The following is a 24,478-nucleotide window of genomic DNA, read 5'->3' as shown; positions in this document are numbered from 1 at the left end:
TTAAATGCGCTTCTGCTGAAAAGGGTGATATTTCCATGTCCTTGTTTAGACAACAGCTAAGCTTGAAGATTTTAATACGTACATCGTAAGCGAGGCCCCACAGTGCTGGTCGGCCGATGAAGACGGCTCGTGCACCCAAGGCAAGGGCTTTGAGGACATCGGTGCCTTTACGTACTCCTCCATCAAGATACACCTCCACACCGGAACCACGCACTGCATCAACGATCTCTGCCAAGACGTCAATCTGTTGGTGATATTAAACCAGTCTTCAAAATTTCAGCTACAGGCCTATTGAGTACTGAAGTGTGACGCCACTTTGAATCAGGAATTGCAGTCTAAATGAATGGAGTACTGGCACCTGTTGGTTCATGCACTGGTTCTTGTGCTACTGCCTTTTGTACACAACTGTGTGCATTACGTTTTCACTTAGCACTGCATGTATGAAGAGGTGGGAAATGGAAAAGCCCAGATGATATACTATTAAAGCTATCTGGTCTACGTGTAGGTACACTGAGCAGTGTCCATGTATTTTGAAGTAAATCGATCCGCATCAAGAATTTGCCTATTGCCAGCAGGAAATAAACTGTGTGACTACAGAAGCCAGTGGCTTGTGACTTGCAGCCTCTTCATGTCGTGGGGGAGGGGCATGTTATTCTGAGGCACTTTACTAATTCGGACTTTACCGTTGCTGGTACCCCGTCTAGCTGTCGGCCACCGTGGTTAGACACCAGGATACCAGCTGCACCGTGCCTCACAGCTTCCATTGCATCTTCAGCTGTAATACAGAAATTGAAGAAAGTGAAAAGATAGTCTCACAAAATTAAAGTTGCTCAACTGTAGTACACAGAGCAGCATCATGTACACAGTTACTTCCTCAAGCATGTCTTTTTTGCCGTAGACCTAATGGTATGCTTGTGTGGCACCTTGAACAATTAAATGACTGAAATCCTAAATTCTAGGGCCTGTGGCATTTCTTGGAAATCAACCTTTCCTAATGCTGTGTATGTGACCCGCTCTGTAAAAATGTGTAACAAGTCCCTGGAACTGCTTTCAAGTTTTACTTTGTATTAGATTGGGGAATTTGAGTTTTCTGTTGATGTGTCACTCAGTTTGGTACAACGATAATGGACCTTGTGTAGGTGTTAACCACTTCCTGCTGGGGCATTTATCAATGTTGACGATGCTGGGGGATGTTTATCATTTTTTTATCATCCGCTCATTTACCGGACACTTACAAACCCGTGAAGGCACTCTAACCAGACAGACGAAATCTATTGACGCCGGAGTATTTCAGCCAGGCCTGCAGCCTTGTAAAAAGATTTTGTGGTGTTACATAATATTCTTTTGTTCATGAACCTGGCTCAGTGCATTGCTGACCTCTTTTCAATAGGGGCCAGATTAGCATGCAGTGATACTGTGTGGCTCATCGCTGCGGTGGTTGAGCGCTTTTGTCCCCGATGGTAATCCGCTCGCTCTAAATGCCCCAAACCGTGGTACACTGTTTCAAAACAAGGCAGGAGTATCTCGAATTTTGAGAGTGAAAAAATGTCGGTAATGCCCAGCAGCCTGGTCTTTTGTTCCGAGTACGGTCTTTTGCTACAAGGCCCTGTTCCCTTTGTCCGAGTTTGGAGACCCCAGCCACGCGTATAAAGCATACGTGTCCGGATCCGGTGTCCCCGGCAGGAAGTGGTTTTAAAATGTTGAGGATTCCTATTGCTTAAACACTATGAAAGATTCTTTCAAAGGCTTTTAACTCTAAAGTGGCTCTGGCGACGTGTCACCCATTTTCACAGAACGGGTCACACATGTTCTTTATTAGGCCAATGTCGACGGACACTCACACCACATGCTCAATGCGCACAAATATCCTTTATCATGGGAGTCACTTGAAAGCCACTGCCCCCACTGTGTGAAGGTGCTGTATAAATATGTGGGATCTGCACAAGCCAACACAGAGCTACTCATCCTCCATCACGGTCAGACTCCTGCTTAAGCCTGGATATACCCAGCAAGCCAGAAATGAGACCGAGGGGTACCCCCCAACATGTCCAATCCTTATATATATTCCAGACTATTGTCACTTAAACATCCCCCAAGATGTCTGAAAGGAATTCCCGAGATTCCTGCGAGACAATGACCAACACAAAGCAGGGGGGGGGGGGTTCTCTCTGTCTCATACGTTGCTGCTTATGGGCCTGGACGGATCAAGCCTACAACTACTTGACGATGCAAGCTTGTCATTCTCACCTGTGAGAATACCTTTCAGCACGAGTGGAAGCGATGTAAACTGTTTTAGCCACAGAATGTCGTTCCATGTTTGTGAATCGGAAAATCGTATCTGGTCAACGATGTATTGCTCTCCAGGAAGTAGAATTTGAGGGAACCTTTTCAAGGAAGATTAACAATAGTCGCTAAGTTGTGTCTCTCAGTATTAGTAATTAGTGCAAAGGTCTGTCAATGTAAGTAACTGCCTGTATATGCATGTTCACAATCCATCTAGGAAGTACGTAAACCTTTCCAATAGACTGTTGACGGGCAGTGTTGGAGCAAAGGCTTTCATCCATCATGCCTAAGTTGACTGGAGCCTTAAGGCCAAGGCCCTCAATTATAAACTCACTACTAATGATACAGCTTGTCCCCTGAAGAAACGCAACCCAAAAGTAACATTTATTTTCTCCTAAATAATTATTAGGGAAATTGTTGTTTTGGTATTGGGTTGAAATTTTAAATGTTTTCTCTTCAAAACAGAAGAATTTATTTAAATCCTCTGATGCACTGTAGAGATTATTTCCATTCAATGACATAAGACAACTATTTTTGTATTATTGTCCAAGGAGATTACCAAATGTGGTAATCAAAACCCTATTTCTACTCCATTTAACACATCAAACCATTGAGAATGGCCGACAGAATGAGGACACTGACCTACACAGAGTTCTGTTGTGTGTTAAAATCCCCTGTATTTACTATCAATGAACAAACGGTCTCCTGAAATACATGTATGGTTTGTAGTGGTTAATGTTTAATACAGAAGTAAATAAGATCACTTTGTTGTTGACTGAAAATGCACAGTTTGAACTGAAGTTGTTTTCTTTCTAACAAACTCACTGCATAATTGATGAAACAACCAGTGTCATCTGAAATAAAAACTTACACATTCATCTGCCATTTCATCAAGTTTAGAATTAAAAAAATCCAAAACAGTGAAGAACACAGTAAAGTAAATCTGTGTGGTAAGTTAGGATTTAAATTGAATAACTGCATATACTTGCAAGACAAACTGAGCTTCCGTCGGACACAGTTCTGCTACATAATTGAAAATGTCACTGCACTGCAGCATGAGCTTCAAATGAAATTTGTGGTAGAGTAAAAAACACTCAGCTTTAATTTGATACCACTTTTAACTACATGCATTACTTTGGGAGAGACTGAATGCTACCATTACGGCTGCAGCTTTTGGGTGACATGCTGTATAAAAGTGTACAAATCTAGGGTGTTCCCCCCCGGCAAAACATGATTAACTTAAAGGGTAGCTGCAATGGAATTGTTTATACACAAACCTTCAAAGTGCACCTACCTATAGATGTGTCTCAGATTATCTCATCCTCAAACTGTATTTCAGTGGGTTTTTTTTGGTTTTTAAGCTAATGATATTTCTATATTTATGAGCAGAACTGTGATGTCATCCCAGGGAGCAAGCCTCAATGTTTCATTGGTTTGTACACAAGAAATTCCTGCTCTTTGCTTGACTAAACCTTATCTCTTTTGGTGAGTCGTTGCATTGTACGTAATAATAAGCAAGCAATCAACCCGTTTCCAGAGACTTTTTTTCGTGAATAAGTTCTGGGTTCACAATTTGAACACAAAATCCTTTCCAATGAACTAGCCTTGCAATAAACTGCCTCTGAATGACATCACAACAATGTCAAGGCTATGGCCATGGCCAAAGGCTTTTGCCTTCAAGCCTTAAGGCTAAGGCCAAGTCCCAAAATCAAGCCTTAAGGCAGACTTAAGGCCAAGGCTCAGCCTCAAGGCACTGCATGTACATCACTGGCATTGGATATTTTGTATGATGTTTAGACACGTTTTCCGAAGCTGTAACAATTGGTTTGACGTGTCCCTTTCGTACATCGAGAATGACTCCTTAATTGAAATTCATCCAGACCTTTCATATTTTTTCCATGATCCAATCACACACTGGCATACTACTGCTGGTTCCCAACTGATAGGTACGGTCTTGCATCTACAGCTGCACCCACTACTGAAACCTAAGTATGCCATCAGTGCCATAGTCACAATTATGAGATTAAACTTACGGAATTTCCCTCACATCAAACTCCCTGCCTTGGTAATGGGCCCTTTTCCCCAGCATTGGTTCATCCACAGTTACCACTAGCGCTCTGAAGCCCGCTGCCTCAGCTCGTCTGATTGTTGCCTCCACTCTGAATCTGTCATGCATGATGGAGAGTTGATGCAACAATGGTGTGTCAGGGGGCACAGAGGCTGCGACGTCCTCCAGAGTCCTGTTGGACCACATGCTGAGAATCATGGCAGATCCCACACTTGATACACCTGAAAATAACACCAAACACTTCATCACTAGAGTCTGAAAGCAGAGACCCATACATGGTGTGACATTCTCATATTCAGGTTATCTGGTCATAGGGCAAGTTTCATGACAAGTACATGTATTTTAAGTGCAACCAGTGTCATCTGAACCATGGATGACTGAACTCCAGAGATATGTAGTCACTTATTTTAACCCCAAGCGATGGTTGCATTGTTTGTTACAAATAATCTACATGTATTAACTAATAGTAAGTGTCAGAGTTGTAATGAAGCAACTAAATTTTGTGACTTGGGTTGAGTCAAGTCACTCAATGTAGTGACTCGGGTTGAGTCAAGTCACCCAATGTAGTGACTCAAGTTTGGTCAAGTACTAGTCGAGTCACAGTGTGCAGTGGAGTTGAGTCAACAAGTATTTAGCTCAGGTCAATTGGAGTCAGAAATAATTTATCACAATGCAACATATGAACACCAGAGAAAACGTTGTTTTTTAGGCCTTTTAATTCACATCTGGGCTCCTACACTTGGTGGCACAATACTCTTCATGAAAACATAAAAGATGCCAAAGATTTCCATCCAATGAAAGAGGTAAAGGAATCAAATCAATTAAAGACAGTAGCTGCCCTGGAAGTCAGGCCCTATGTGGGCATAAATTTTAACCTGCATTCCATCAAAAGCCTTGCCCAATAATTTACAGATGGTTGCTGTGCCACGGAGGAAGGAACAGACGTTGACGACTACTGTTTAGGATATGCATGTACATGTACATGTACTGAAGGTACCATATTGTCGACGTGATGTGAGCATGATAAATTGACACCTACACTGTATGTCATTGCAACTCTTTCTCACAAAGTTATTTTGCTGGAAAATGAGGCTTGTTAACTTTCACTTGAGTCCAGTACTCTGATGAAAACGAGGGACTTGAGTTGAGATATTTGCTCTCACTGACTTAAATCAAGTCCTTTACCTTTTGCAAGTCAAGTCAAATTGCCAGAAATTGCGAGTTGAGTCACTGACTTGTGTCATTACAATTCTGGTAAGTACAAAGTACTGAGATACATGTACAAAATCGATTGGAAGGGGCTATTTGTTTCTTAAAGAAATTTGAATTCCTCACATTCAAAGTGAATTAAGGGCTGCGAGGTCCAATGAATGGTACCCTATGGTGTCTAGAGATTTGATTTCACCTGTCATTTTTCCCGACTAATGATGACGTATGGCATTTGCTTTATGTAAGTCATGAGCCACGACAGCTAGAGTGCATTATTATGGCATGCAATTCACATCAATAGCTTGTTTTAAGTTCTGTACACCAAATGTTTTGCTAAGCTGTTTCACTCTTTGTGTCAACATGACTGTGCCTTTACTGGTCTGGTGAGAAAGTCTGTATGTAAAATAAAGTTTCTGGACTAAATATGCACTTAAAATCATATAAAATATCATTAGTTATCACATGAGTGTGTGTAGAACTCAGACGCACTATATGTGTTCCATATGTGTGCAAGCGTGATAACAAATTTATCTTGAAGCCAACTTGATGCTCGTGAAAGATGTTACCTATAAAAGGGCCTATGTGTGCAAACGTGCCACCTTTGAATTTAAATAAATTTTGCAGTTGCATTTTGCTTTCAGTGTAAAAATGAGGCAATACGTTGAGTTAGAACAGCGCTTTATGCAGGTTTGACACAAACTGTGTAATATAGTTATCACACTGTTTGTTGCCATGGATCGACTAATCAGAATTGAGAATTCAAGTTTGCCCGAAGATAAAAAACAAATCAGGGTAGGCATGAAAATTCGGCCAAGCTCCAGAAATTTCATGAGGCAAATTTCCCATTTGAAAATTTAGTCCCCTCTGAACCAGGATTTCATAATTTATCCTTGCAGCAAGAAAGATGACATCAGCTCAATCCACCTTTCATTGCAGTTGGCCAGTCCACCCTGCCAGATGCATGTACCAATGTAAAGAGTGCTGGCCACTTACTCAGCTATAGTTTCAGGAAATTTACCGGTACAGACAACTTTACAGATCAGGATTTGCACTTCCTTCGACAAATGTACATCAACTGAAGTGATTAAACTGGAAAATATGGCTTACATGTAGAACTTTAAAAAATTAAATTCAACATTAGAGATTAAGTTTATGAAACTTGACACATCAACTTTCACACACATACATGTACGTACGTCCAGTTATAACGATAAGTACATGTAATTGTTCACTGCTGTGGTTTGGCATTTGACAGTAACAAAATCCCTTGGTGTCAAAAGAGATGCTGATTAAGAGAGAGAGAGTGTATTACCTTGCTCAAAACCTTAATTCAGGGGGCTGAACTCAGTTTTCTGATAAATGGAAATTCATGGTATGTTGTAAGTTAAAGCTTACCCTTGGCAGTTGCAACTTCTCCATCTTGGTGTGCAAAGCAGTGAGCGGCTGTGGGAGACACCCCAACGGGGAACGCAAGACGATGACCAAGGATAGACGTGCTAGTGTCTCGTTGAGACACGTCCCTCAAACATCGAGGTCGAAGACGATACCTTTGTCCAGGAAAAGTAACCAGAAGACAGTCTTTAATATATTGGTAAATGTATTTTTTGAAATAAATTAAGACTGAAGAGTTAAAAAAACAAATGCCCCTATAATCCCATGCCAAATCACACAACTATAATTCTTTAATTACAAACAACATTTTCTTAATTCTTTTAGCCATTGTGACCATTACCCTTGACTATTTTTACTTTAATTGCATCAACCAAAAATGATGTACAAGCCATATTTAAAGTTTCTACAATTTCTCAAGTTCAAACATCGACAAGACTTACTTTGTTTTAGTCACTGGGACAGTGACGTTTTGCCCCAAATGCAATAGATTCCTAGGATTGCAAAGGATAATTCACCAAGATCCAACCTGGATCACACAGAGTAACTAAGATCCACCTAGGATTACCAAGCTTAGTAATCCACCAAGATTCACCTAGGATTACAAAGCTTAGTAATCCACCAAGACCCACCTAGGATTACCGAGAGTAATCTACCGAGATCCACCTAGGATTAAAAATAGTTATCCACCAAGATCCACTTAGGATCACCAAGAGTAATCCACCAAGATCTACCTAGGATTACCAAGGGTAATTTACCAAGATGCATGTAGGATCACTAAGAGTAATCCACCAAGAGCAATCCACCTAGGATCACCAAGAATAATCCACCAAGATCCACCTAGGATCACCAAGAGTAATCCACCAAGATCCACCTAGGATTACCAAGGGTAATCTACCAAGATCCACGTAGGATAGTAATCCACCTAGGATCACCAAGAGTAATCCACCATGATCCACTTAGGATTACCAAGAGTAATCCATGAAGATCACCGAGGATCACTAAGAGTAACCCACCTAGATCCACCAACATGTATATGTAGGATCACCAACAGTTAATCACCAATATCCACCTAGGATAGTAATAGGCCAAAGAGAGTTCACAAAAAGATTTGGCACACGCGAGAGGACGCCTAATCCTGGATCTAAACTTGACTCTGATCTATATGAAATTGGCTTAATAATTAAATGTGACGTCGACGTTGAAGATTTAATTAGAGTAAGTGTTCCACCACGAGTCTATTAAAGACGTGGCAGATTACCTGTAAAGTATTTTAAACCTCAGTTATTCCCCGTCCCTTATATAAATAACTAATTATAAACATGGACGGTTATTATATATCACCATATATTAGTCAGCTTTCTGAATTTATTGATGTAAACCTCTCTCGGAAGCGTACAAGAAAATAGAAGAAGAAGAGCCGTGTCCTCACAACAACAGAATGGAAATAAGAGAAGAATCTAAACTCGTCTGCCGCGATTGTGAATAAAGATTGTCAACAAAAAGCTCAAATCTAAAACGAGCAAAATATTTAAAGAATTAGACGTCAAATTAAATGGGGAACAAGCGGGTCTCGTCGAACATAAAGTATACCGAGTTTTGGCGGGTAAAATTTCCAGAGGCAAGCCGCTACGAGCTTTCATTGCCGTCTGTTATCAAGACGTGACAAAAGAAACTGCGGAAACTGTAAAAGACCTGTTTTAAATCTCGGGGAAACATTTTACTGACGCCGTCAAAAAGTTTAAACTTTATGACGAAAATTTTTAAAAACCTATTCATAGTAAAATGGAGATTCCCACTTTTTATTTGTCCAAAAATCCTTCAATTGAATAACGTAATTGACAACTCGAAAGGCGACAAGGCCATTTTAGTTACAAACATTTTGTTTGAAAAGGGTTACACGTTGGAATCAGATAAACTTGCTTACATATATTGTCCACAGTTGGATACCAACGTCAACTTCTACAATGGGCAGTCGTTTGATTCATTGCAAGTGATTTCGACAAATAGACATTTCTGCAGTGATTTTGAACGCCTAGAAAGCTAAAAACATGAATAATAGACGAATTAACCTTTTATGTAAGGAGCAAGACTGGAGGGCTTTGGCAAAATGAAAACGACGGACTAATGATCGAACTCAACATTTTTACGGCGCAAAAATAAAATGTATATTTTAAAAAGATGACGACCGACAATCAGTCGAACGTGTACCCCGATTTAAGCGTGATTCAAACCGACACAAATGCGACTAAAATTTACAGCTTTCAAAAAATCGAAGACAACTGCGGTCAAATTTTAAGAGAACGAGACGCCAGAGAAACCTCTTACAAAAAGATCAAACAGCTATTGACCGCACTCAATTACATAAAATACGGAGTAGAAGCAATAGGTGCCACTTCAGCCGCCATTGGCATTCCAGCCATTATTAGGGCAATTACTGGGCCCTTAGGACTTGTGATGGAAGGCATTGCTGTCGGCGCATTTGGCGCTTACGCGATATTAAAGTACGTCTGTCGCCGCCTGACTCACAAAACCAAAAAGCATGATCAAATTCGCGTGCTTGCAGATGCCAAATTAAATACCATCGACGAATATGTCTTGCACGCCATCGAAGACGGCGACGTGTCTCAAGAAGAGTTTGTCTTAATTTTGTCCAAGCTTAAAGAGTTCAACGAAATGAAAGAAAAAATTCGGTCAAACACGACGACAAAGTTGCAAGAAAATAAAATGACGAGTAAAGAAGAATTTTACTGTCAAGTGCAAGCAAAGGCGGAAACTTTAGCCAACGAAATGGCGGAATTTTTTAAAAAGACCTCATGAAAAAAGTTGGCGAATAACTTTGTCCAACTGTCAGGTTTTTGGAAGACCAACCACCTGCTAACCAAAATATTTTTAAAAAAGCTTTTTAAAACGCTTGATCTAAAAGATGGGACACAACTTTAGTCAATTAGCGATCGTGGCCAATAAAGATAATTGGTTCTCCGCCGAGTTTCCAAATTTAACTGCAGCTTACAAGTTACCGAGAGTTAAAACCGTCGAAGCCGTTGTCCGTTGGAGAACAGATCCCATTCCATTTTACCAAAATCACAAATTTAATTTCGCGGTCTATTGCGCAATGACGGCTTGTGTATTACACGGTGAGAAAAATATTTACGATTGCGTGATGCCCATCCCGAGCGACGACATATTTGACGCGCTGCATAACAATTACGACCACCGGAAATTTACAGACACTTGCCTACTGTACAACTCCGACCAAAATCAATCGTTTAAACAAATGAGGAAACTTTATCAAACGGATTGGGCACCGCTTATTATTACGACGACGTATACATACCGCTCCCAGGCAAAAACTACGACCCGTACGATTTACACGTAATAAACGGCAAATATGCGGGATCTACTTTTATGGGCTATGGTTGAGCCAAACCGCCTAAAGGCTCGGGCCACGCGAGTACTTATACGGTAACTTAGATTACACAATCGGGCGCTGTCACATTGGTGAGATTTTATTCCTAAAAATCAAGCTTGACAGACGTGGGGGTCACAAAAGTAAATAAGTCTATTAGGACAAACGTGTACGCGCTGTTGGGAGCCCAGACAAAAACGAGCGTAATGGCACCTGGAACCGGGTGAGATGCTCAAAGTCAGTTTATAACGATCGTGGAATCCTTGATTGACTCGGTGCCAGATTTTGAGGCAAGTATCGACCAATTTCAAGATTCTTTACAGTACGCAAAAACTCCTTCAAACTTTGTAGTCGCACCCGGTTTGTACTTAGTGCCCTCAGACATGGATTTACGAATCGGAAGGTTTGAAGGATTCAACAACAATTTGCAAATTGCGACTGAAGACATGCAGACCGTTTACGCGCCGAGTTTAAATTCTAGCGGCGTTCCAGAGACCACCGATTTTGACGAAAAAGTTACCAAAAAGTTACCAAAAAGGTTACCGAAAAGGAACCTATTCCGAAAATTTTACCAAAGCCGGATCCAATTTCGCCACCGAAGGCAACTCTCGAAAAGAAACCGTTGGATATGCACAGCGAAGAAAAATTGTCGTTGACTGTTGGAACGATTGCGGTCGCGGGACTTGTATCTATGTTGTACAGTGTGTTAACTTGGACAAAAAAAGGCAAACAAAAATTAACCCACTTTCTCAATTTCGAAAAAATGGGTCCCCCCCAAATTAATCAGTTAAAACTACTTACATCTTTTGAACATAGGTCAAGATTAACACGCCCACACCCACAAACAACGTACACACGTGATCTGCGATCCAACCGACCGCTTTACTCGCCACGTTTAATATCTAACCGAGTATACTGCCGATTATACCCGGCAAAGCCGCAAGCGCCTTCAGACCCAATTTCTTCAAAACATTTGCCAAGTTCCAAAGTTGTCGTTTGATCCAATCGACTATACCACCTTTTGACAGCGGTGCCGGTGTTGGCTTGGGTGCGAGTTCTGGCGGCTCTGGACTAGGCGCTGGAGTAGGAGTACCAGCCGCTCTCAAAGAGGCCACTTTGCTAGATACAATCGTACTCACTGCTAAACTAAAAGCCGTTAAGATGCTCGCAATCGTTATGCGTTCTCCTAAAGCACTCGGATCTTTTCAAGTAGACGCTTTGTCTTCGGTAGACTTTTTGTAAAAATCGAAAAAGTGAATCAAGTCGTCGGCAAAGCAAGTAGGCGCCAGTTTCCAGTTTCTGTAGTTACCTTGAAAGCGCCGGATTCTTCGGATGTTTACCTCTTCGATCGCTTCCGGGTTAATGTAACCTTTAATTGCGGTAATTAGGTCTTTTCTTAGTACGTTGCCTTTTGTGCCTGTGGCCGTGAAGGGTATGTCGTTGTCTTGTGCTATCTGTAAGAGCTGACGATATGATTGTCGTGGAAGATTTTTAAACTGTTGTTGATTCGCTCGAATTGCTTGTATTAGTGCGGGTTTGGTGTGTTGTTTACGTTTAGCTGGTGGAGGTAATGGAATGTCATGTTGTTTGACAAAGTCGGATAAAAAAGATTTTTTTTTCAATCGTCTAAAGTCTGATAAGATGGGACGACGTTGTGATTTTGTTTTTGTATTCATGTCTCTATTTATATATAGGTTTTTAAACTTTTTTCATTTTTCCTCAAAGCTTCAGGGGAGGGCGATTGTGATTTTGTTTGCATACTCATGTCTCTGTTTTATATATAAGTTTTAATTTTTTTCTCATTTTTTCTCAAAGCTTCAGGGGAGAGCGTGGTTTTCCGAGAAGTAGGGAAGTCCCGTTTTGGTTTGGGAGTCATGAGTTCTGGTTCGGGAAGTCATGAGTTCTGGGGGGGGAACTTACTTTTGGTTTGGGGTGAGTGGAAAGGAGGGGGCTGCTCTGGAACTCTCTTTGGCCTACTACTTCGATTACCAAGAGTATTCCACCAAGATCCATCTACATATTGTATTACCAAGAATACTCCATTTAGATCCAACTAGGATCAACAAGAGTAATCCACCAAGACCCAACTAGGAGCAACAAGTGTACCCCGGGATCCACCAAGGACTACAAGAGCTATTCATCAAGATCCACCTTGGATCAAAAAAACTAATCCACTAAGATCCACCTATACGCTGGTTTACAGAGTAATCCAGCAAGATCCACCCATGGATCACCATGAGTAATCTGATGTTTATATTCAATTTATTGTGCTGACAAGAATATTCTGGACATACACATGTACCCAAGGAAGAATAAGACAGAAACAGTACGGTACGCCCCTTCGACTTTGTCGGCCCGGCACTTATACTTGCTGCTCTCAAAATTACCTTTGGATGGTCATTTTGTATGGCTTTTATGGAATGATTGGCCATCCGAATTGTGCCAGTGTAGCTCTTACCTTTGAAAGGCCCGTGGATTATCTCTCAGTGTCTGTTCATCATCAGCTCCTGATCTGTAATATCTCCAGACGAAGTCAGACACGCTCGCCTTGAGGTATGGTTCAAAGTCCTCTACGCAGACTGGCGTTGATGCCATGTTGATTGTGAACAATCCCGGTCTTCTGGTTGAAGTTCTAGAAACTTCAATGTCAGCAGACAGAGTTTAATGATTCATGCATAATCTAATATATCACAATCATTGGGGGTTCTGTGAGCCAAACTGGGCAATTTACAAGGTGCATCACACAGTGTAATTTATTTAATTAAGTCACTGATTTAATCCACAATTTAAATCAATTGATAATTGTTTAAATCATGGATTTGAATCAATTTTCAGAATTTTTCTCCAATCTACATGTACAATGTATAAGTTTCCAGGTTTTGCACATTTTAAATGGCAAATCTTCAGTCCGTGAGCACTTCGGTTCCTAGTATTGATGAGTAGTATAGATGCACGTGTGCAATATGCAATCTGGGTGGGCACAAGATATTTTGGTGAATGCAAGCAAGCAGTGTTTTGAATTGAGTTAGGCCTAGTACTCTTTTAAACTATGTAATTGGCTTACGAACAGGCGTCCTAGAGAAAGCGCAATTAATATAATTATTACATGTAAACAAGCTTTATGGATTTGATGCATGAATTACATGTACATGTAAATGCGTGTAATCATCATTCATAGGAACAATGAAACAAATGTTTTCAGAACCACTTTTAGTGCACATGTTCAAACTTTTCTTTAATGCATGGAAACACTTTTCTTAAACAATCAAATTGACCATACTTTTCCCGACAAGCGAGGGTCCTGTTAATGTGATGAATACCCAGGAAGACACTCTACAGATCATGAAGGTCCATGCATAATTAGACCTCAAATCTAATGACTTTAACACAATGTTACCGTGGTGCATTTTGGGTGAAAGGTATAGGAACAGTGGCATGCTTGCGCTGGAACATCGTACGCATGAAAAATTGTCAAAAGATCCTGAGATTGAGAAGACCAGCATATATGTGTATTTCCAAAATAGTCCATGTTAACTGTCGGGTGCTATTCTGTATATCAAGCACATGGCGAACACCAGAAAGCTTTTGTAAGCTTCCACGAAACCCCAAGTTTGCACCGTCTAAAGTCGTGTGAAGGTTCAGCAGTGTCCGCCATCTTTGATTTCTATCCCCACTTTTCATCCACAATGGAGTGGGGTAAACAATGAGTTATTTTTAGGTCTATTTCGATGCATGCCTTTGAAAGATGATCTCACCAATAACCCAAATAAATTAGGTCACCGATCAAACCTACATGTACTATAAGGAGACTGCATGCATTCATATATGACATTAGAGCAAGATAAAATGTCGGCAGTTGTACCTACATGTATACATACTGTACGTGGGCATGTGATAAAGCATTTTTTTCCACACTGGTCAATACTATATGCATACTACATAAATTTCTGTAAACGTTAGTTTTGTTAAAACCTACACTCTGGTTTTAAACCTGGTTCTTATCCTATACTCGGAAGGGACTGTCTTCTCTCTGGGTACGGGTATAGTAAGCTAGCTCAGTACATAAGTTATAAATTATTGAGTATGATTGTTGTGAGTATCCAGGAATGGTAGAATCAACAGTCAATGATACAATATTGAAGTTGATTCAATGGAAAAGTCTGGTAGATTCTGGAAATGGGCATCAAGGATCAGGGATCTTTTGTTCTATTGACCAGAGATGGTTTTGACGAAAATCTCTCCACCTGATGTAGCAGGAAACCGCAGGCAGTTTAAGTTTGCAGATATTTAGGCCCAAATTAAGGGTCCCTTTTATTTCAAGAATAATATGTGTTATATGAAACAATAAACTTAATTTGCATATACATGTATGTAGAAGCACCATAAACCTAAATATATGTACAGAGCATGATTACACGTTGCTTGACCTAGTTTAAAATTGTTGTGGTCTTGTGGCATGATGAAATGCATGAAAGTCTTACTGCGGTTTTCTGAATTTGAGTCTAAATAATTTTTCACTAGAACGTTAATTTTGCAAGTGGGAAATTTGGGGATATGATAAAAAATCATATCTGAACATTTGAAAACAAATATCAGTTTATCACGAGGGCATTTATGGGGGGGGACTTGGGTGTACACAGGTCACATGCAGACTGTAAGATTCAATTTGTTACATTTCAGCTGTTTAATGGTGTGAGGTCCAGTACACATGTACATGCAATCTGTACTTTTGACTTTTGCCTGCATATCATGTGTTTTAAATGTTTGATTTTTGATTGATATTCCAATATTTGACGATGAAACCTTACATATAAGTTCCGAAATAAAGGCACGAATCTAAAAACCAATCAGCAATTTCAATTCAAGTATACACAGTGACATGAAAAGAGTAATTTAAAAGTTTTAATTAGTAAATCATTTAAACCTTCGATGTGCGTAAAAGCATAAAAGTTTATTCCTCTACAGTTCTTGCAAATACGTGTAATGTGGAAACTCCCAATGTTAATATCATTTCAACTTAAAATGGACAAGTGCTCCACAATTACAGGCTTTGAAAAGAATTTTTAGCTCATTACTCTTGTAAAAAGTTTTACAAAATAAAATTGTGAGTCAGATATTTGAAATCGTCTGATTTTACACACGTAACGTTTATGTTACTTCCTGCACAATGAAACTTTTAGAGAAATTTGGAAAGAATGATTAACCCGTACAATTTGTCCTTTGGAGCTGATGCGGCGCAAGTGCAAAAGTATTCAGAAACGAAAAATGTATTTAATAAAAATACGCATCAAAATTGCTTCTACGTAAATGTAACACGTTTGCATGAATTCATGTTCAAATTCTTTGAAAACATTTCTGAGAAAAGTTGGAAGTTGGCTGCCTTGTACAGTACATGTACTTGTTCAACAATGGAAAATCTGAAATGGAAATCTTTGATAGTGATGTATAAAAAAGCTGGCAATTGTCTGTACACAAATCAATGCAGTTGAGTTTTAGTATCCCAGATTACGTCGGTTTTGCTCATGAATATGCAAACTCATAATTTACCATAAATCATACATCAGTTCAATTGGATAACAAAGACCTGTGCCAATAAAAAGGCTTTCAATAAATATTTTTCTCACATGGTGTCTTTAATTTCACTTCATTTAAAGTACAATGTACATGTAATCAGCATAGGGCGTACACTTTGATCTCAGCAAGTGCACGTGTATGTACATGTATTTTATTTCCGGTTTGAAATTATGCTGCTCTTATGTAGTGAAATCAAAACCAGTAGCACAATGCTCCCAAAAAGTGAGATTTAATCAAGCCTGGCACTGGAAGCAGAAGCAAGTAGGGAGGGGGACCTAGCCCCCCACTTTTTCAACTTGGAGGATTGGCCCTCCACATTTGGAAGGTCCTTTCATAACTGATGCATGCCTAATTTGCCTGATGGTCTCACCATGGTCTTAATTGTAGTGTTTTTCCCCCTCGTAAAATAAGAACACTTGCATTTAGATCCCGTGTACATTTTTCCCAGCAGTAGATTAGGAGCCTGCAACTTTTGACCCTGTAATGTCAAGCCTGACCCTGCAATGTCAAGCCTGACCCTGTAATGCCAAGCCTGACTCTGTAATGTCAAGCCTGACTCTGTACTGTCAAGCCTCCTATTTGATTTAAGAGTACTCCTACAAAAGGACCCACTTTTATTGCTTTGGCCTTCTTACCATTCCACTGGCAGATTTCTTGTCTAGGATTTATTACTTTGTAATTAGATTTACCCTTGTTCTTCTGGCCTTTGTACCCAACCATATTTTTACCACTTGGTCATTTTTAGCCAGTCTCATCACAACCACTTTCCAAGCAACATCTCTACGCGCAGTCTACTCCCACTCTCTCCTGTACAAGCTGTAAAATATACATGTAGTTTAGAATAAAAGTTTCCTTCTCAAAAGTTAGTACATGTTGTCCTTGTTCCTTTTAAACAACACTACTAAAGTCTCACAAATAGCCTCGACAAATTGCATCACAATCAAACCTACTGTAACAAGACTGCTCATAAATGCACACATACTGTAAGAGCAAGGTAAATATCAGCAGCTGTACTTGCATGTACCGGCCGGTGCACACATCATGTAAAATACAATGTAAATAAATGTACTGTGCATGTGATACATGTGGCATTTTTCACACTGTCACAGATGGAATGTGAATTGTGGGATGGCGTGGTTGGAAGTTGCGCAAGCAAGACATTAATAACAACTTGACAAAGCAAACCACGTGTTCAGAACAAAATTACAAATGTAGTTTTAATTCTGTGAGGCTTTAACAGAAATCTTCAGAACATATAATCTTCAAAATAAACGGAAAAATAAACGAACATGAATGAATTGCGAAACGAAATGAACAAGCTTTTGCAACTGCAAAAAGCAAAATCAATTGAAACGTAATAATGATGGACAAAATTAAACAAATTGTAACTTATATACAAATCCAAAAAGAAAAAAAAACAAAAAAAAACAAATTAGTGTCGATGGATTGCCTTCCTCAAATCTGAGCTGAGCCCAAGCCCGAAAACCCTGCGTGTTGGAAACCAAAAAAAACGACAAACACGCACTTAGCAAAATGAAACTTTTGATTGCATCAACTCAATTAACCATAAGGAAAGCATGCAAAAATGCAACAAAATAAAGCCATGCAAACAATTGAACAAAGGTTAACTTACAGGAAGCTCGAGAGTGCCGGACGTAAAAGCCCCTGGTCTTAGCCAATTTGAGGAAGTGTACAGATATAAGTAATTAATTGACACGAATGGTGGGTATGTGGTGGCGGTGGATGCTGGAAGGATTCAGTGTAGCTCCTGCGGTAGCTAGCTGTCCGGTAGTCTGTGGCCATCAGAGTCACCGTTGCCAGGCCGTCCAAACACCACCACTTCCCACCGTGTCAATGTGGCACTCTGCCGAAACTAGGCATGCTAATCCTTATATACCCACTATTTACACAATAGGTATTTACCCCATTCAGAAAGATCCAATTAAAGTACAATAAAAGAACACTTAAGAGCTGAACATTACAATTACAAGAATTACAAGGGTTAGGAATCTCAAGACTGGTAGGCTTGATTGAGGTATTCAGCCCAGAACAATAACCACTGACCCATTCTGTGTTAAGTAGATCTACAGGTGCTATGCATTCCTTACATTGAATTCTTAATAATGGAGAATCTGGCATGAGTTACAAGTCCCAAATAAAATAGACTTCAACATTCATCACCAACTTTTCTTAATTAAAAAAGTATAGTTGGGACTATTGACATTACTCCCCCTTCAGGATTGTACTGACAATCTTTTCCTCAATTGTACCAACTTCAATCTCCATCTTCAATCTTGGGGCATCTACTTAAGAAATCAGCTCCCACGTTATCTTTACCTTTAATCGCCACTACTCTGTATCTGTACGGTTGCAAACTTAAAGCCCATCTCATTATTCTACTGTTTGTCATCTTCGTTCTTGCCAAGTAGCTGAGTGGTCTATGATCCGTTTCCAAAATGAACTCTTTACCATACAGAAAGAAATGGAATTTCTTGATTGCCCATACAAGTGCTAAACATTCCCTTTCAATGACCGAATACTTGACCTCCCTTGGCAAAAGCTTCCTACTAGCATATGATATTGGGAATTTAACACCCCCTTCTTCTTGTACAAGTACGGCTCCTATGCCTACATCAGAAGCATCAGTTTGTAGGATGAAAGTGTGCTCAAAATTTGGCAAATGCAGGATTGGTGCTGACGCTACTCGCTTTTTCAACGTTTCAAACGCTACCTCTTGTGCGTCACTCCAATTGATCTTATTTGGATTTCCTTTCTTGGTTAAATCGGACAACGGAGCCGCAATAGCCGAAAAATTGGGGATGAATTTCCGGTAAAATCCCACTAGTCCTAGAAATGACCTGACCTGCTTTTTTGTTCTTGGTTTTTCGGCTTTCAGAACCTGGCTGACTTTTTCTGGGTGTGGCTTCAAAATCCCTTCACCTATCGTATGCCCTAGGAATTTCAAGCTCTCGAACCCTATGTAGCACTTTGTTGGTCTAGCTGTAAGTCCTGCATCTCTCAACCTTTGGAATACTTTCTCCAATGTTACCATATGATCTTCCCATGTTTCTGTGTACACCAGTATGTCATCTATATAATTAATTACATTCATAAGTCCTGATAGTACTTGTCTCATTAATCTGGAAAATACTGCAGGAGCATTGACCATCCCGAAAGGCATGACAGTAAACTGATAAAGGCCATTAGAAGTTACAAAGGCCGTTTTGTCTTTATCTTGTGGAGCCATAGGTATCTGCCAGTAACCTTTTGTCAAGTCTAGTTTGGAGAAATATTTCGCATTGGCTACCCTTGACAATAATTCATCAGCATTGGGAATAGGTTCTGGATCAAATACTGTAATATCATTCAACTGGCGAAAATCCACACAGAATCTGTTACTGCCATCAGGTTTACGTACTAGGACAACTGGTGAAGCATAGGCGGAGTGTGATTTTTCGATCACTCCTAGATTGAGCATTTTCTCAATTTCATCTGAAATTGTCTCTCGTACTGCAGGTGGTACTGGAAAGGGTTTTGAGACAACAGGTGAATCCGTTGTTAGTTTCACATTATGTTCCATTAAATGTGTGCGACCAGGCATATCTGTCATAATGTCGGAGAACTGACTTACAAGTTCCTCAACATCTTGTTTTTGTCTTGCAAGGAGCCTTTCATTTACTTGAACATCCTCACACTTTTCTGTCTGTTTTAGAGGAGGCAAATTTACTCGAACACAATCTTCTTGATCATCATCCTCCATCACAATGTTCGCACACAACTGTTTTGCATAGGAACTGTTTTTCCCGTCACCTGCAATTACATTCTCTGAACTTTGCCTTTCCACATACTTCTTGAGGAGATTTGCATGATATATCTTGTCCTTTCCTTTAACTCTTACTAGATAGTCATTACTTCTCACACATGCTGTTACATCGAATGGTCCTTGCCACTGGAGTAATAATTTACTATTACTGGATGGACGCAAGATTAACACCTTTTCACCCACTTTGAACTTGCGATCTTTCGATTTTGTGTCATAGTATTTCTTGTATCTTTTTGAGCAGCGACTGAGCTCGTCATGTGCAAGTTTACAAGTCTCTTCCAATCTTTCTTTTAGATCTACTACATATTCATAAGTGGACTTCACTTCTTCATCTTCAATTTCACCTGACCACAGTTCTTTTAAGATCATTAAAGGACCTCTTACAGTTCTACCATATAATAACTCAAAGGGTGAAAAACCCAAACTCTCTTGTGGCGCTTCCCTGTATGCAAATAACACTGCTGGCAAATAGCGATCCCAGTCATTTGTTTTTTCTGAACACATACGTTTGAGCATAATCTTGAGTGTACCATTGAATCGTTCTACTAGCCCATTACAAATTGGGTGATATGGGGAGGTTACCAATTGCTTAATAGACAACAACCTTCCTACTTCTTTCATTACACATGAGGTAAATTGTGATCCTCGATCGGTCAGTATCTCATCTGGAACCCCGACTCTACAAAATATCTCCAAGAGTGCTTCTGCTACTCGCTCTGTTTCTATACTACGAAGTGCAATGGCCTCTGGGTAACGAGTGGCATAATCTACCAAAGTTAAGATATACCTATTTCCTCGCTCAGTGATTGGTTGTATGGGACCTACTATGTCCACAGCTACTCTTTTGAATGGAGTATCAATTAAAGGCATTTCACCTAAAGGAACTTTGGTTACTCTACCCTTACTCACAGTTCTTTGGCATATGTCACATGACTGGCAATACCGTCTAACATCAGCTTGTACCGATGGCCAGAAGAAATTGGCTAATATTCTATCAGTGGTCTTTTTAACTTTAAGATGTCCTGCCAATGGTGAATCGTGTGCCAACTTCAAAACCTTCTCGCGATAAACTCTTGGTACAACAAGTTGTTTAAAAACTTTACCATGTTGCACTTGTGGTGACTGATATTCTCTAAACAAGAGATTATTTCTGACAACGTATCCAGTCTCCATTCCTTTACCATTTACGGACCTTTCACCTTTATTAGCCAACTCAAACAATTTAGTCAAAGTAGTATCTTCTTTCTGGGCCTTAATCAAATCTGCCCTAGATTCGGATATATGTGTCACCTCACTTACTTTCAATGGAGTTAGTGGTTTTGCCAACTTAGCTTTTGAGCCACGAGTCTCTACTGCACTCGCCTGTGATACTGACTTACTTACTGTCTCATCTGATTTAGGAGACCAGTCAACGACTGGATCGTTTGGACCCTTAGCTCCATTTACATTACCAATTATAATACCATACAATGGATTCTCCATCACCATAGCTTCAACTTCTCCCACATAATATGGCGTATCTAACGACACTTTGGCTACTGGTACATTTCTCACGGTTCCATCTAACAGAACACATCTTTGAGTTCTACCTGTGTATTTATTATCCCCAACTAGAGTACGTTTCACTACTACTGTACTACATCCAGTATCTCTCAACACTGGTACTATGTGATCACCAATTTTACCATATTTCACTGGCATATTCTCATCACTTGATGCTAACCTGCTTACAGCGTTAACAACTGGGAGTTCATCTCCTGATTCCAATCTCACATAAGTACCTGGGGGTCTACTGTACTCATATCTAACTGCATTTAACTCCACACAGGCAGCTAGGGTTTGATTTTTCTTGTCAACTTCAACCCTACGAGGTGTCTCTGGTTTCCATTCTTTTAAACCTGCGGTTTTGTTGGTCTGTGGCTGATACCTAGCTTTACTCTTGCAGAATATTGCTATGTGTCCTTTCTTACCACATTTAAAACATGTTCTATCATCAGGAGACTTTAGTTCACCAACTGAACGTTCATCTTCCTGTCCTTTTACACCTCTTTCAAATGACTTGCTTTGACCATCTTTCCTTATTTGTCGATCACTGAACCTAGATAAAGGAGGTTTGTGTGCCTCTTGATATCTGTCAGCCATCTTTGTCATTTCAGCCAATGTACCAGGTTTTCGTTCTTTTAGGAACAATCTTAGTTCTCTACTACAGCCATTAATTATCTGTTCTCGCATAAAAAGATCAAGAAGTCCATCAAATGTTTTATCTGTACAACTTAATTCAATCCACCTTAACAAATATCGTTTAATACGTTCCGCAAACTGTGTATAGGATTCGTTAGTCTCTGGTCTGCACTGTCTAAACTTTGTCTTAAAGCCGTCCTCAGTGAATTCATATCTCAACAGCAGTGCTCGTTTTAGTTCATCATAGTCATTTGCTAGATCATCAGGTAAACGTGTATAAACCTCAGTTGCTTTTCCTGTCAGGAGTATGCTTAAAGGTAATGCCCATTCATCACGTGACCATTTCATACTTGTCGCATATCTTTCGAATCTACCCAAGTACGAATCCATATCATCACTTTTCTCATTGAAGGGTGGCATTTTGGGAATTCGGCTTTTGGCCTGGGTTTTCATACTAGCTTCCAAGAAACTTTCACTTGACAACCCTAACTTGGCCTTTTCCTGAGCTATACTTAACTCTATAGTTTTCATTTCTCTCTCATGTTCACGTTGTTCTTGATTTTCTTCCCTAATCAGCCGTCTTTCTTCCTTAGCCTCTGCCTGTCTAGCTCTAGCAAACTCTATGAGTTCCTTATCTTCTAAGTGTAGTTCCTTGCCCATTTCTAAATATTTTTGAAACTCCATTTTATTTGCAATGACAGGATGAACTACCGAGAGCTGGATGACAAATAGAATAGCTATACAAACCCCATACATGAAGATCAAAATGTATCAAAAATTGCTATCAATATCAAGCTGTGCCCCTTTCCGAACCAACCATCTTAATTCCCTTTTAAATGGGGGAATTTAATGAAATTCCCGGACGGGCCCCCAAAATGTCACAGATGGAATGTGAATTGTGGGATGGCGTGGTTGGAAGTTGCGCAAGCAAGACATTAATAACAACTTGACAAAGCAAACCACGTGTTCAGAACAAAATTACAAATGTAGTTTTAATTCTGTGAGGCTTTAACAGAAATCTTCAGAACATATAATCTTCAAAATAAACGGAAAAATAAACGAACATGAATGAATTGCGAAACGAAATGAACAAGCTTTTGCAACTGCAAAAAGCAAAATCAATTGAAACGTAATAATGATGGACAAAATTAAACAAATTGTAACTTATATACAAATCCAAAAAGAAGAAAAAAAAACAAAAAAAAAAACAAATTAGTGTCGATGGATTGCCTTCCTCAAATCTGAGCTGAGCCCAAGCCCGAAAACCCTGCGTGTTGGAAACCAAAAAAAACGACAAACACGCACTTAGCAAAATGAAACTTTTGATTGCATCAACTCAATTAAACATAAGGAAAGCATGCAAAAATGCAACAAAATAAAGCCATGCAAACAATTGAACAAAGGTTAACTTACAGGAAGCTCGAGAGTGCCGGACGTAAAAGCCCCTGGTCTTAGCCAATTTGAGGAAGTGTACAGATATAAGTAATTAATTGACACGAATGGTGGGTATGTGGTGGCGGTGGATGCTGGAAGGATTCAGTGTAGCTCCTGCGGTAGCTAGCTGTCCGGTAGTCTGTGGCCATCAGAGTCACCGTTGCCAGGCCGTCCAAACACCACCACTTCCCACCGTGTCAATGTGGCACTCTGCCGAAACTAGGCATGCTAATCCTTATATACCCACTATTTACACAATAGGTATTTACCCCATTCAGAAAGATCCAATTAAAGTACAATAAAAGAACACTTAAGAGCTGAACATTACAATTACAAGAATTACAAGGGTTAGGAATCTCAAGACTGGTAGGCTTGATTGAGGTATTCAGCCCAGAACAATAACCACTGACCCATTCTGTGTTAAGTAGATCTACAGGTGCTATGCATTCCTTACATTGAATTCTTAATAATGGAGAATCTGGCATGAGTTACAAGTCCCAAATAAAATAGACTTCAACATTCATCACCAACTTTTCTTAATTAAAAAAGTATAGTTGGGACTATTGACACACACACTAGTTATTAGGTAAGATTTCCTGGTAGTAGTCGAGCTGTCTTATCAGACGATACGGGCATGAGGTGTCTCAACAGCATGGGCGTGCCTGCGTGCATGCCGTTCCTCCTGTCTGCGGACCCAAGCCTCTTGAGCTCTTGAGACTAGGGCCCGCCATGTCTGAGGATCTTGGGCTAGACGTTCCCAGTCTGCTGGGAAACCGGCAACACTAATGTTGCGTTTCAACACGTCTTTATAGCGAAGCAGGGGTCGTCCACGATTTGCTTCCCCAGAGACAGTTTGCCGTATACAAGGGCCTTAGGGATGCGGTCATCAGACATACGTAGGACGTGACCAGCACAACGAAGCTGCATTTGGGCCAGTATGGATTCAATGGAAGGCGTGTTGGGTCGTTTTAGAACTTCAACATTAGTGATCTTATCCCTCCAGGAGATACCCATGATTGTGATGCGAAGCTGCCTTAGCTGGATACTGGATGGCGGAGAGCCTGTTTATGTGTTTTCTGTAGAGGGTGTAGGTTTCGGCCGAGTAAAG

At 40.1% G+C, this 24,478-nt stretch overlaps 1 protein-coding gene across 5 annotated transcripts in view; it reads right to left on the bottom strand.

Annotated features, from left to right (window-relative positions):
• Nucleotides 1-24,478, bottom strand: part of LOC110979544 (2-Hydroxyacid oxidase 1-like) — a 30,102-nt gene that overhangs the window by 1,824 nt on the left and 3,800 nt on the right. The window contains exons 1-7 of one of the 5 annotated variants that reach the window (XM_087133100.1): nt 13,639-14,040; nt 12,817-12,997; nt 6,956-7,107; nt 4,317-4,572; nt 2,248-2,384; nt 684-775; nt 83-244 (exon numbers count right to left, since the gene is read on the bottom strand). In XM_087133100.1, coding sequence (XP_086989226.1) covers nt 83-244; nt 684-775; nt 2,248-2,384; nt 4,317-4,572; nt 6,956-7,107; nt 12,817-12,997; nt 13,639-13,861 — 1,203 coding nt within the window. In that variant the 5' untranslated portion in view covers nt 13,862-14,040. Of the gene's footprint in view, nt 1-82; nt 245-683; nt 776-2,247; nt 2,385-4,316; nt 4,573-6,955; nt 7,108-12,816; nt 12,998-13,638; nt 14,041-24,478 lie in introns of those variants that run through there. The other 4 variants (XM_087133098.1, XM_087133099.1, XM_087133097.1 and 1 more) reach the window with 4 other exon arrangements.

This window comes from Acanthaster planci, linkage group LG02, assembly GCF_054643075.1.
Source record: "Acanthaster planci isolate LZ-2023a linkage group LG02, COTS_SCS, whole genome shotgun sequence".
Lineage (NCBI taxonomy): Eukaryota > Metazoa > Echinodermata > Asteroidea > Valvatida > Acanthasteridae > Acanthaster > Acanthaster planci.
This window is presented reverse-complemented; position numbering and strand designations above follow the sequence as displayed.